The following is a 14,708-nucleotide window of genomic DNA, read 5'->3' as shown; positions in this document are numbered from 1 at the left end:
GTGCTTTCTGTCCGCTGGACACCCACAGCCAGTCCCAGCCTCAGAGACTAAAACCCTATCATTCCTCATCTGGCTTCTGATTTCCTTTGAGCCCTTACCTGAGACTCTCTTACTTAAGAACTTATTTACCTTCTTCCCCCATCGCCAGCCACAGCAGAATGCTACCTTCTCCAGGAAAGGAACTTTGTCTTGTGCCAGTTATGCCACAAGACCAAGAACAATGTATATGAATGAATGAATGAATGAATGAATGAATGAATGAAGCGCGAGATATGGCAGTACTAGGTTAAAGGTCACAGTGGGACGCCAGAGTCCTAAACAAAGAGTGTGCTACAAACAATGCTGGCAAGAAAAAGCTTCTAGAATCTCACAAATATATAAAGAGGTGCCCAGTATTAGTTCTGGGACAGCAATGTCACACTGACACACATGTTCGCATACCCTGAGGAGACCCAAGCCCTCTGAGAAAGGGGATGGTGATGTGGAGGCTGGGCACAGCACACTTCCTGTTTTCCAGCACTGAGTTTCAGACCCACTGCAGGGCCGCTGGGTGGAAACCCTGAGCATGTTTTGTGGAAGGCAAGGCTTGACACATCACAGACTCCATTCAGAGTGAAAAATCAAATGGAGATATTAGGACATCTGTCAGGCACTCCATGCAGCGCCTGCTCCTCTCAATGAGCAGAATCCAGCAAGGTGTCTTTATAAAGCGGAAGCAGGGGAGAGAGTTGAAAGCACTCCCTGGCCCATCATTACCCCTAAATAGCAATAAAAAACAGAACACCATTTATATCACTCTGATCTGGACACTAAATGTACATGCTCTACATGTCGCCAGGACAAATCTAACAGAAGGTCACTGCTGTAACTCTCACTTATACATCAGGAATGGCAGCTGAGAAGAGATAGATGCTTGGTCCAGGTGGTGGCACACCTGGTTGAGCATACATACCACAATGCACAAGGGCCCCGGTTTAAGCCCCTACTCCCCACCTGCAGAAAGGACACTTCACGAGTGGTGAAGAGGTGCTGCAGTTGTTTCTCTCCCACTCTGTCTCTCCCTTCCCTCTCAATTTCTGTCTCTAGCATGTGTGTGTGTGTGTGTGTGTGTGTGTGTGTGCGTGTGTGTGTGTGTGTGTGGTGTTGCCTCATTCACACAGAGTGGGCTGGGTTCTACACTTGGACCTAGGTGTCTGATTGATCCCCAAAGCTGAACCTATAAAAAGTGTGCTATAGTTCATTCCAAACTGTCAAGACCACTTATATCCATTCTGAAGTTAAGAGATAGAAAGGCTGGCTCTCCTCTTACGTGTGCAAAGTGTGTGAGCTTGAGAAGTAACTCAAGCTGTTCAAATTTCTTATCAGTAAAACGGGTTGTGGCTGGGATTGAATTTGAGAATGCTTGTCAGGCACTGAGACAGCACAGAGTGAAGGCTCTGGAAAAGCAGCTCTTTCCTCTATTATTAGCTGAGTTCTGCAAAATCTAGGAAAGCCATGACTGCAAGAAGCAGGGCAATGCAATGGTCCTACAGGCACCTCCGGGTTTAAGTCTTAGGCCTGTTACAACCTGCTGGAAAAGAATTTGAGTCAGCTGAGCCTCGGCACTCTCACCGATAACGGGGCTCTGGCCAGTGGCTGAGACTGTGAGTACACAGTGAGGTAACACAAAGTGTTCGTGAGAGTTCTGGTCACACAGGAAGTGCTCCCCAGCTGACAGCTCCCAGAGGCAGAGAGATAAGCACAGAGGGAACTGACACAGTCTCTGGCCTTTTCAGTCTCATTCAATTTGACAGGTGTTCTCTGAAGACCTGCCAAGGGCAAGGAGCTGTCTCTGGCAGAAGGTGGCAGACTTGGTCCCTCCGAGCCTCAATGAGCAGTTAGAGATGGGCGGACCTGAGTGGCTTGGTCAGACACAGGAGACATGGAGGAGATCATGCCAGGGTGGGCTCCTGGCATGCCAGGCCTGAATACCAAGTTCAGGGCCAACCATTAATTCTGTGCACGATGTGATGCCACTGAAGGTCTGGGCTGGAGGATGACATCATTTGACCTGTGCTTTGGAAGAATTCCACCCACTGTGGAGAATGGATTAGAGCCAGGAAACAGGAGGCAGAAGATGAAGTTAGGAGGCCACTGCAGTTGTCCAGGTAAAAGTCAATGGGGTGGAGGTGCTGGACAAAAAGATGAGCGTGGGTTCGAATGTTATCCCAGAAGCAGAATTTAAAAGAACTTGGCAACCGAAGAGATGGTGCAGAAGAAAGGAAAGAAGAGAGTTGAAGAGGTCTTGGTTTTCTTGCAAAAAGGGTAGAGCAAGTAGCAGTTTCTTAAGTGAAACCCATACTAGCAATTAGTCGCTTACTGAGTGAGTGGGTGAGTTTGTCCATGTTGGGAGGGAACTGAGGAACAGGGTGGTGAGACAATGGCAGGACATCCTGCCAACGATGGGCATGAGGCAGGCTGATGGGAAGGCCACGGAAAAGTGAGAGCCAAAGTCAAGGAGTTCGGTGAGAACACCAAAAAGAGAGCAGAGAATGGAGGGAGGAACTTTCAGGTCTGGTGCCTATGTTCTAAGGGCCTGATGATGATGATGATGATGATGATGATGACAACCATGAAGGAGAGATAGAGGGAACCACACTTCCATCAGGAGAAAGAGAGGGAAAGAGTAAGTCTTCAGACGTGGCAGATGGTGGTATGGACGGAAATCAATGGATTTGGTGGTTAGGCACAACCAGGGGTCCTGAGATGGTCATCTCTGCAGACACTGACAAAGGGGCACAGAGAGCAGATAAGTTAGGAAGTTGGAGACAGAGAGGTAGGCGAGAGAGGTGAGGGGACAAGAGACGAGAGAAGTTGAGAGAACTGGGAGAAATCCAATTAGGCAAAGGAAGGCTTGCCAAACTGGCGCACGGTTTGGGAACATATAGCCCCATTTAGTCAATTACTGTCTTCTTCTTAAGGGATCCGAGGCAACCATGCAAATTAGCATGTGTAGGCCAGTAAGAGACGGCACTCGACAGAGCTGCTGGAGCCTAGTCTTCGGGGTTGGACTCCGATCGTCTGGATTCGATTTCTTAAAGGTATCTTTCAGACAGATGAGAAGGCAGGAGAATGGTCCTGCCAGGCCTGTGAGGCAAGCACGCACAGGCTAAATAGAGAGTAGAATAAGGCGAGTGGAACAAGATGTGCTTGCCCAAGAGAAAGAAGAAACGGAATGAGCAAGAGGGGAGAACTCAACACGCAGAGAGGCACATCAGACCTCTCAGTGGAACAAAGGTGGCATGGGGACAACTGGGCACTCTGGGCAGTTACTATGGGCAGAAGCTGGTTAGGGCTTTTTAACTCATTTAGGAAACGCAGAGGCTTTGTACCCTCATGTGCTAGGGCAAATTCTGCAATTGTTGCCAACTGTGTCTTAGAAAAATCAAAGCACAGATGAGGCTCGTTGCAAGAAGGAACTGGAGATAGCAAGCCGTGGGCTGAAGGTGGAAGGAAAGCATTCTTTTAGGAGTGATCTCTACCTTCTTCCTGAGTCTTTCAACAGAAAGGAAGAAAACTGGACTGGCTGGTGAGTCCAGACTGTCATTGGAACAAGCCCTCCCAGGATGCATGGCAAGTCAGCTAGAGGGACACCCCCCCACAAAAAAAACCTAGGTTTGAACAGATCCAGATCTTAAGAGTCATCAACATACCTAGAAGTGCAGCCACAAAACTGATTTGCATCAATGATCACCAAATGCTTACTGAGCAACCTGGCTGTGAGGGGCTTGAAGGTAAGATGGGGAGCAAGGCCATCTCGGTTCCCTGTCCTCACCAAGCTTGCACGTTAGCAAAAAAGAATGTTCAGGGAGAGAAGAGAATGTACTCTGCGTAACACACACACACACACACACACACACACACACACACACACACACACACACACACACACACGAGCAGCTGGGGAGGTGGCTGAGTGGGAGAACCCAGGACTTGCATGAGTGAGATCCCTGGTTTGATTCCCAGCACCACATCTGCAAGAGGGATGCACTGGTTCTCCCTCTCACTCGCTCATTCAAATAAAATGTCAGCACTTGGCCGGCTGGGTGAGCTCTCATCCATCCTGACCCTCCCCCACAGCTCAGCACTTCCTACAAGGAGCCTCCATTTCTGACGCACATGTGAAATCTATACAAGTTTCCTAATTTCTCCCACCTGAGGCCTTTATACTCCGTAGCAGAGCACAGGGCTGAAGACTACTTCCTCCCGAGCCACTCTGCCTGGCGTTCAAGTTCTGGCTAGCTACCTGAACGACAATGACCTTGGATGAGTTGTTAAATCTCTCCATGCCTGGGTTCCCTCAGAAGTAAGACGGGAATGTCAGTGGTGCCTTCATTATGGGCTGCTGGGCAAACTGAATGAGTTCATTTGTGTGCAGTGCTGGGAAGCAAGCTTGGCACAGACTTGGTGCCCTGCAAGGAGGAGTTGCTGTCACCACTCTGCCTGCCTGACACACTCTCTGCATCTCCCTCCACTCACCCAAACCCTCTGTCTCTTGAGAAGCAGAGTCAAGCATTTCACCTTCTGTTTCTATGCTTCTAGCTCAGTTCCAACACACGTATCTACTGAGTGCCTACAGGAGGAGTACGACACAGCCATGACCCGGAGATGCCATGCAACTCAGGGTGATGGGTGGACATTCCAGGCAAGACCCTCCTCATGACTGGGTAAGGGCTGTGAGCTGACATTACTAAGTGTCCGCCATGTTGGATTTTGCCTTTTCTGTTACTACTCTCCAAATGCAGTGAGCTTTGCGTTTTGTCCTGTGAGTTCCACAACCAAGGTGTTTCCTTTGTGCTCCCTGAGTTACTGCATACATGGATGTTTTGACCTGTTTCACTTGCTGAGAAGGAACATGTTCTGGAATTAGTGCCTTCTTTCTTTTTTAAATACATATTTTTTAAATATTTATTTATTTATTCCCTTTTGTTGCCCTTGTTGTTTTATTGTTGTAGTTATTACTGTTGTTATTGGTGTCATCGTTGTCGGATAGGACAGAGAGAAATGGAGAGAGGAGGGGAAGACAGAGAGGGAGAGGCCTGCTTCACCACCTGTGAAGTAGTTCCCCTCCAGGAGGGGAGCCGGGGGCTCAAACCAGGATCCTTACGCCAGTCCTTGCGTCTTGCATCACGTGCACTTAATCCGCTGCACTACCGCCCGACTCCCGAACTGTTGCCTTCTAACCCTGCCCTCCAGGTCATTTCACTCCATCCACCAGCTTTTGCCTAGAGCTATCTGGCAACTGCACAGTATGCTTTGGTTAGTCATTCTAGGGCAGAAAATACCCAGGGCCTGCAAAGCTGAGTTTCTGTTCAGGATTACTTAGTTATTGCTAAGTAAATACTTTCTATATGCTCCTGGGATAGAAGGGCGCTACACATAGAGAAAGCAGTGCATTAATAGTCACAAAGACAACAGTGAGCCTCTGAGACTCCCTTATGGCAGGCACTAGACCAAGTGCTGTATCTATTGAGCACAATCCCTGTGGCAGCCCTGAGAGGTGGGTTTCATCCTCACCCCGTTAAAGATGAGAGCGTCCTGTATGGCAAGGGAGAGGCGCCAAAGCCTGTTCTCTGAGAATCTGGAGAGGCAATGGTGGTAGCAATTTGTCACTTTGCCACAACGTTTGGATGGCTGGCTCCCAAAAGAAATTTCCAGATTCTCCCAAAAGGAAAGAAAAGACCTGAGTCAAAAGGAATAGGGAGTCCCTTTCCTAAACACAGCCTACCCAGTCTCTGTCATCCAAGGTCCCAGGCTCACTGAGCTCTCTGAAGATTTCCAAGTTCTCCGAAAGCATACAGCCAATGTGTACAAAACAAAAGGCAAAACAACTGTCTTTTCTCCTGCTGGAGTTTATACTGAGGGTTGAAGAAATGCCTGCTCTGTTTTGGCAAGGACTAAAATGAAGCAGTGCCTTGGATCTAGGGGGAAGGGGAAGGGGAAGGGTCTTAAGGAAATGGATCACATGCTGACAGGGAGGGTGAAGAGAGCCGGGCTCCTCTGTGTCTTTACACCTTTCACAGGATGGTTTCTGCTACTACTCTACTATTGTAATACCCAGCCGAGGCTCAGACGAACACCCCAACATGCAGAACCTGGAAAATTGGCTTGGGTTACCAGTGATTAAAAAAGAAAGAGAGGGGAAACAATTACAGAAGCCAGACCTTCCACCTTCTGCATCCCACAATGACCTTGGGTCCCTACTCCCAGAGGGATAAAGAATAGGAAAGCTATCAGGGGAGGGGATGGGATACGGAGAGCTGGTGGTGGGAATTGTGTGGAGTTGTATCCCTCTTATCCTATGGTTTTGTTAATGTCTCCTTTTTATAAATAAAAAAAGAAAGAGAGGCACCAGGCAGACACTCGCACTCCAGCACAGACCTGTCATAATCTCACCCCAAAGACAACTAAGACGGGTGCTGCAGAATCACCTCTGTTCTCTCCAACTCAGGCTGCAAGGAACTCCCACTGCAGCAGATCAGATGCGGAGCGCGGGGATCAAGCTTCTCGTGAAGCCTGGAATAACAGTGCACTCACTGGCTGACTTAAAAATAGTCTGGGATCCCTGAAACAGATCCTAAAAGGTAACAAGTGATTGCAACCAGTAAAAAAGTCATTCCTGCTGCCAGAGTCTCCATGCAAACGCCTTGTTCACTCAGCTCAGCCTCTGTGCATTGCATTCAATTCACTGGTGATAGACTCGGGGTCAGCCTGCCAAGAGTTGCATGGCAGCACTTGCAGTGTCCATGGTGTGTGTGAAAGAATGAGCCACGGCCTAGGTGACCGCTGTGTGTAAACAAAAACCTGTGATGCTGAAAAACTCAGGAAGAAGCTTAGGCCCTGCGGTGGTAGAGGTTCCCCCATAAAGAACCACCTCTACCTCCCAGTGAATTTTCTATCTGGCAATGAAGCAGCAGGAACTTCTAAGTAATTTTCTAAGGCATCTCTTTTAGTTAATTTAATAATCACCATCCAGAATGTCCACGGTCACCAATAACCCAACAGGTGGGGTCAATGTTTGACTCAAAGCTGAAGGTCTCACTGTCAGAGAGCTAGCAGGGGCAGAAGGACCAAGTCCAACAGCAAGTTCATATCAAAGGTTAGAGCAAAAGAAAATCTTTCTGGCCCCATCCCCAAACTGGGATACGGGAAAAGGCATGAAAATGCTCCATCCCCCAGAGACAGGAACACTCCAATTTCACCTTCCAGAGAAGAAATACATTCTTGTTTTCAAGGACCTTTCTCTTTTTTTCTTTCATGAGAACCTTATTAAGCATTCTGCTGGAGCACAAAAAAGCAGCCCATATTTTGTGCCCTAGAGATACATTCTCAACTACCAGAGAGGAAGTAGCTTATCTTCAAATACAGTGAGTGAGCAGAAAAGCACAATCTGGGGGAGAAGCATTGGGAGCAAATTAGATGAACTAATATTTGTCAAGTATCTGGGCCTTGACACTGAAATGCCCATTGGAGAGCTCGCTTCAGTGAGCTTTCTCTGGGAGGCAAAAAATAAATGAATAAATAAATAGATAGATAGATAGATAGATAGATAGATAGATAGATGCAATTAGAGTCTTCCTGAAAAATAACCAATTAATCACACACTGCTTCGGATTAATTGCAATGCTTGAGCCACCCACATCATTCTGTCTTCTGCCCCTGAAACTGAATCAATCCCCTTGCGTCTTCCTTGCATTTTCAGATGACTGATTAGCACCCTAACAAGCTTTCCTCTCACCCAGCCAGACCACTGCTGACCAGAACTAGGACTCTCCATGCATCTCCTTCCGATCTGATCCATGACCTTCTGGGTGCTGTGTGTGTCAAGGTTAAACTGCCCACTAACTATGCAGTCTTCATTGCCAGGCCTCCACTTCTGCCATACTCTTCAATGGCAGTGTAGAGCTCCCGGCCCTGCTGGGCCCTTTCAAAGCCATTCAAAGGTGTATTCAACAGCTAGAGAGCTTCCTGTCTCTCTTCCCGTCTTCCAGATTATTTGGGATTGCAGAACAAACCCACCAGAAAGGCACAGTCAACATTACCAAAACCTAACTAGAATTTTCAATCCAGGGGGAAGGGAGGGAGAGTGGGAGGAAGCATCATCACCTCAGCATCTTTCACCGTAAAATAAACAAACAAACAAACAAACAAACTCTCTCAGGTTCAATCACAACCCACAGCCCTATTTCAGATTAAGTGCCCAATCCCCCCCACAACAGTCGGAAATATTTTCAGGAACATTACTGTCAAAATAACACCCGTGGGAACACACCATCCAAGAACCAACGCGACATCCCTTCAAATCGATAGCTCAGCTACGAGCACAACAAACTGAAAATGAATGCTGCCAACAAGAAAATCAAATTCTGCTCAGCTCCTAAGCGGCCAGCAACTAATTACCCAACGTTACCCCACAAGCGTCCCAATGAGGGAGCCAGGGCACTGGGGGAAGATCCCAGCCAGTAGGAGCCCTGTTTGGGGAACTCGCACCTCTATAGTGCAGAATGGCATTGGCCCCTGAGAATGAAGCCAGACCCTGAGAGAAAATTCCAGGAGGCTGGAACCCAGGAACCTCTGGTCCCAAGTATTATGCTAACGCCTTTGGCATCTGCTTGTTTCAGGGATGGAAAAGGCATAGCAGTGGACCGTGGTGGGGCTGGTAGCTGCCTTTTCTAGACTCCTGGTGTGCTTGGTTCTCTCCCTCCCCACACCCCCACCCACCGAGCTCAGTTTCTGTGAATCAGTGACACACTCCCTCCCCGTGGATCTGGGGAGCGGGGCTTTCTCTGGCCGCTAGCGAGGCTGAGCTGCCAGAGCCCTGATCTTGCAGCAGACTTTGAGCGCAGCCGAGCCGAGCACCCTCTCTCTGCCGAGCCCTGGTACGACCACTTGCAGCTCAGCTGAGCCATCAGGAGCCCTTCGGATCAGAAGAGATGGATTTTTAGGACTCTGACAACCAAGCTAGCAACCTCCACCCACCCACCTGAGAGACAGAAAGAAGGAGAGATGGCCTGTCGGTCCATCTTAACCCTGCAGAGTTCTCCTTCCGCCAAGAATCTGCGCTGCTAGAAATCTCCCGCTACCTCCTCCCCTCTCTCCCAAGATTGGAAAACTAACCCAAAGTATCCGTGGATGGGAAGAGGCCCCTTAGACACAGTGAGAGGAGGTAATAGCAGTCTGTCCCCACCGGAGCCCAAGCAGGTAAATTGCTTTCCAAACGCAGGCTGACTAGCAGCTTCCCTCCACCACACTGCCCCCACCCCCTACCACCCCCCCTCCCACCAGCACCTTTGGGCTCTGGATGACCTGGCTTGCTGCAGGTCCCTTAGAAAGTCAGATGTGTCACTTACTCAGATCTACCAAGAATCCCCAGTGCCTTGCTGTATGAAAAGCCCACAAACGGCAGTTCTTCGCCCGAGAAACCCGAGGGGCTCAGCTGGCATGCAGAGGAGGAAACCCACAAATTCTTCTCTGGTTCATCAAAATTGGAGGTGTCATCGTCAGACTTGAGGGTGGGAACGAAGGGAGGAGGAGCTGGTTCGAGGAGAAAAAAAAAAAAGAAGAAGGGGGAATTCAGAGGGCTCCAACACTGTTGCGGAGAAAAGCGTCTTACTCCTCCGGCGTTTCCCGGCGGCACTGCAGCGCCTGCCTTCAATCTCGCTCACACAGGCAGCCCCAGCCACCGCTGCTCTTCCAGCAACAAGAGCTTAACCCCTTCCCCGCCAACATGGCCACCAACCCACAGCCAGGCTGCGTTCCCTGCTGGGGAAGACTGCAGGAGAAACTCAAACAGGTCACTGAGGGGAAGGCCAGCACTTTGGGGAACTCGGCTAGAGTGAGCCGCTGGCTCCTTCCGGATGCTTCCAGATTGCTTCAACAGGGCAGCAGCTGGCTGGGGCCAGGCTGCCAGGTGACCTGAACCTCGCTCTTCCCTGGCCCAGACACAATCTGAATGATCAACATTTTGCAGAGATGATGGGAATAGGTGGAAACTTCTGAAAACCTTTCGTGGATTGACAGCAAGGAGGGGAGGATAAGGGCAGGGGTTTGGGGAGGTGTGAGGATGGCACTGCAGTCTAGCTCATTCATAGCCCTGTGAGTATCCTCCCAGAGCTTATTAACCACTTTTTTTTTTAGTTCATTATCCCTCCTCCCCAGCTCACATGCCCCCCAAATCCACTGCAGTTTAATCAGCATAATGAAATACCAGCCAGATAAAAGTTCTAGCTGGTGATTTACAGCACCCCTGCGCAACACGGGAGGGAAGGCTCCCCCCTCAGGCTGCAGCGTCCTACCTCCTTAAGGCATGGCTCCCGGCTAGGGGCATCTTACATCTTCTCCACTTCCTGCAGACCTACTAAGCTCTCTCAGCTGGAGGGAAGTGGATGCTGGCCCATCCATCAGTGGGAGGCTGCCCATTTCGGTGGGCTCCGGGGGATGCAGCTGGCCAGACGTGTTACCATGGTTGCAGGCTCTGGCATGGGGGGCAGGCGGGTGGGGTGAGCTGGCGAGCGGAGCCGGGCATCACAGCCCCCGCAGTGCAGGCTTCAAGTGCGTGCGTGCTCTGGCTGGAACCCCACCTGGCTGCCTGCGAGGCAGGGGCCACTGCCCATCCAGTGACAGAGCAGCATGAGTCACTGCTGGGAGCTCGCCACAGCGCCCCCTAGGACAGCTGTCACAGCAGCTCTGGGTCCAGGGTTTTTTGTTTTTTTTAACTCTTCACTCTCTGGACAAAGTCATGAGCCAGATCTGAGCAGCAGTCTGATTTCTGCTCATAGGCTCCAAAGAATCTGCTGCTATCAAAGCTCCCCCAGTGACAACAGCATCCAAAGGAAGGAGAGTGGTGAAGGTATGTGGCAGGGAGAGGAGGCCAGAATGCTTCCTGGCACAGGCAAAGGAGCAACCAGGGCTTCAGGTGCTCTGGGCTGGCAAGTGGGGTATGTACAATATGCACTACCTGGAAACTACCTAAAATGCCTACAAGCTCCCCAAAGACCTCCATTCTGCCCTGGCAACACAAGAACAAACTGGCTCAGTAGTTTCAAATTTAACTGATGGAAAGGAAATTTTACATTAGATGCTTCAGCCCATATCCCATGTGCATTTCCATCAGTGCAGGCTCAGAGTGATCTGATTACTATCTCACAACCCGTTTTACTTTGAGAAAAAATAAATAAATAAAAGAGTAATGGAAATTCTATTTCAAAAATTGGAAAGAGATTTTTCCATCCCAAAGTAAAGAAAGACAAAAACTGAGAAAAATGTATGCAGAGACTGATAGATGATACTGTGTATTCACAGAAAGAAGCATCATAGTCAATGACACAGACTTTGGGATCTGACTGAATGTGTTCAACTCTTAGCTCCACCGTGTATTTACTTTAGTTCTGTGACCTTGGGAAACTCACTTCATCTCTCTGAGTCTGCATCAACAGAAGACTTCTTCAGCAGACTGCTGGGAAGTTTAAATGAACAAAGCCTCCATGAAGTGCAGAGAAGAGTTCTCGGTATATAGGAATTCTCCATACAGATCACTAACTATTGAGTCAGGGAGACATCATCGTGGTTTATACCTGCAGAGGTCCCAGGTTCAATCCCCAGCACCACAATAAACCAGAGCTGAGCAGTGTTCTGGGGATGGAGTGAGGAGAGAATACCTGCAGTTATGATTACTGCTCCCAGGACACCCCTGATTGGGGCAGAGCCTGCAGCTACTGGTGGCATGTCAGACACAGCAGGTTCCGTGCTGAAAAGTCCTGCCTTCAGCACCAGGCTCATGTGGATGTTTGTGTTAATCATATCAGATGCTTTAGCTCCTAGCAGAAGTTTAATTCCCTTTTCACTATATACTAATTTATCTTTAGGAGACAAAAATAGAATTCCATTTCTGAATGAGGAGTATGATTAATATAGGGGCAGGAGCCACGCTCCGTGAAATAATTATGATTTAGAAATTCAGTACTATAAAAGAAGATTCCTCGTTAAAACTCTGTCATGCTTCAAGCCAGCCCATGTAATCAAGATTCTTCAGGGGGACCAATCTTCAATAAAAGGACAAAGTCAACATAAAATCACTAGCAGATGACAGGCAAGATATTCACAGGACAGTAAAATCTGGGGCTTAGAATTTCGAGGCAGGGAACCAGGTGAGTACAGCAGGGACCTGAAGGGAAGGGCTTCTGAGGGCCACGTGTAGAAAAGAGCCACTGACTCAAGCCAAACAGAAGTGGGGGGCTGCAAAGTCTCTACTGCCAAAGTGACAGGAGGGCCTTGCCCAGGGACCTTTAGGGGAAACAAACAGGGTAGCTTTTCAAATTAGAACTCCAGGTGAGGTGTTTGTATTTACAGCCATGTGAGAACTACCAGCCTAAAAATTAGTATCAATACCAGCCCAGGGCCCAGGAGATAACTCACTATTCTTGAGGCCCTAGATTCAGTCCCTGATACCACATGGGAGACCATGGATGGCACTCAAAAGAACTCCAAGGATGTTAGAGTAGTGCTTAAGTATTCTTCTCCTTTCTTTCTACACCCCCCCCCCCCCCAGCTCCCAGTGAAGTAAAGAAAATACTAGAACAGGGAGGTTGCTCGGCAATACCAAACAAGCATGAGGTCCTCAAGTTCATTCCCTGGCGCTGCACAAAAGGAAAAAAACACCAAGATCACTGAGTCCTTACGGTACTGGCCGATATGAAGGAAACCTTAAGAGGTGTACGTGACTAACCCAAAGCACTCACTGACAAGCACACACACACACACTGTCTCAGAGATACACAATCCCTACTAGGAGTGAGTTCACACTAAATAATAATAAGAAGAAGAAGAAAGCCAACAGCTACATATAATGAGGAAAAATAGTCAACTCAAACTGCTGCGAAGGAACATCAGCAGGGACAGGAACTAGGAAATCTACCCCCTAAAAATTGTAGCTAAAAGAACAGTCTAAATTGGACCACAAACTAAAATTTAATTTGGTTCAAGGTAAATGAGTGGAAAGCCTACAAAAGATCAAAATATTCCTGAGAAGAAAAAGGAGCGAGTACATTTCAAAGGAATCAAATAGAACCTGTAAAAAAAGGGGGGGGGGGAGGCACCGTTAGTGGATCTATAGCTAAAAAAGAAAGCTGCTGGATGTGGTCAAAGGGCAGACTGGACCCAGGGGAAGAGATCAGATCTGAGGAAAATCACATGGAGCCACACTTCTAGGTGTGGCCACAGACTGTCAACACCCACCCCACCCACCCATCCGGGAAGAGGTCAGAAAGACAGGCGCTCCCTGTCCCTTACCCACTGCTTCTGGACCTGCATTCAAACAGGTTCCTGGGGTGGTTCATGAGCACACAACAGCTGGAGGAGCGCTCAGACAGAAAGACCTACACAGAGACAGTCAGGAGACACAGAAAGGGGACGGGAGATCCACACCCAACAGGAACGTGAGGGGGGTGGCACCAGCTCAAAACAGGGACACTGGAAGGCAACTCACTCACTAGAGCACACACTTTAGCAGGCCTGAGCAACACAGTTTGACACCTTTACCACTACCTGGGAGCACCATGCACAAGGGAAGCTTCACAAGCAGGAGAGACCAAGAAAGCAGTGCTGTGGTGTCTCTCTGTCCCTCTCACTTTCTCTATCTCTTAGCTTCCATGGGGGGGAGAGTTCGTGTGTGTGTGTGTGTGTGTGTGTGTGTGTGTGTGTGTGTGTGTGTGTGCGCGCGCACACGCACCGCGCACGCGCTGGAAATGCCACACCTTAAAGGAGTCTGTAAAACTTGGCTGAGTCTAAAGACCACCAAGAATGCAAACACATCTGTCTTGGTTGGGAGGACAGGAATAGCTCTTGTTTTTGTTGTTTTTTGTTATGCGGTACTACAAATATACCCAAGGCCTCACACATGTATGATAGCACTAAGAGAGCACTCTAGACCAATTTTTACTCTATATCCTTAGAGAGAAAGAGACACACAGAGAGGGTGAGAGACGCCAAGAGACTGAAAAAGGACAAAGGCTCACCACAGCACTTTGTTGCTCTACCATCCTTGGAGGTCTCTTTGGTGCTGTCCACGGTGCTCCCATGTGGGGCTGGGGATCAAACTCAGGGCCTGACACACAGCATGGAGGGAGCGCTACTCACTGAGTCGTCACCAGGCCCACCATTCTCTTTCTTATACCGTGTGGAACATTTCTCTTTACTGACCCTCATGAAAGGAGGTATGTATCGGAGTTTTGTTTTGCATTCTGCTTTTAAAAAAGAAAAGATATTTGTAGGTCACTGCGACCACTGCATTTAAGTCCATATTGCTGGAGGTAGAAGCACAGCACAGTGCCCAGCACATGACAAGTGCACAGCGGACACCTGCGCTCAGACCAACCGAAAACCTGAAAAGCAGGAGCCCAGCCCAACACCAGGCATGGCAGTGAAGAGGCTATAAAAGTCAAGATTGTTCTGTCTGAAAGATATGTTAATGAGTGCCCGTATTAATAATTTCTGACACAGCATCATGAGATCATCATCTCACCCCCACGGGCCCAGCACATCCGATAATGACAAATAAGGCATATATTCAGATCTGCTGTGCATTAGTAAAAGACACTAGGAGATACAGAAAGGACAAATAAAGCTTCCTCTGGAACTTTTTAGGCACGGCTGTCTGATCTGGAGGTCATGTC

General features: G+C 48.7%; 1 protein-coding gene across 9 annotated transcripts in view; it reads right to left on the bottom strand.

Annotated features, from left to right (window-relative positions):
* The window catches only part of CIT (citron rho-interacting serine/threonine kinase), a 179,422-nt gene that overhangs the window by 107,024 nt on the left and 57,690 nt on the right, over positions 1-14,708 (bottom strand). For 7 of the 9 annotated variants that reach the window (XM_060192996.1, XM_060192998.1, XM_060192999.1 and 4 more), the window contains exon 10: positions 9,390-9,573. The exons of 1 other annotated variant lie outside the window; for it this stretch is intronic. In XM_060192996.1, the coding sequence (XP_060048979.1) occupies positions 9,390-9,573 (184 nt within the window). Of the gene's footprint in view, positions 1-9,389; positions 9,574-10,334; positions 10,918-14,708 lie in introns of those variants that run through there. One more of the 9 variants, XM_060193002.1, reaches the window with a different exon arrangement.

The sequence above is a fragment of the Erinaceus europaeus genome, chromosome 6, assembly GCF_950295315.1.
Source record: "Erinaceus europaeus chromosome 6, mEriEur2.1, whole genome shotgun sequence".
NCBI lineage: Eukaryota > Metazoa > Chordata > Mammalia > Eulipotyphla > Erinaceidae > Erinaceus > Erinaceus europaeus.
This window is presented reverse-complemented; position numbering and strand designations above follow the sequence as displayed.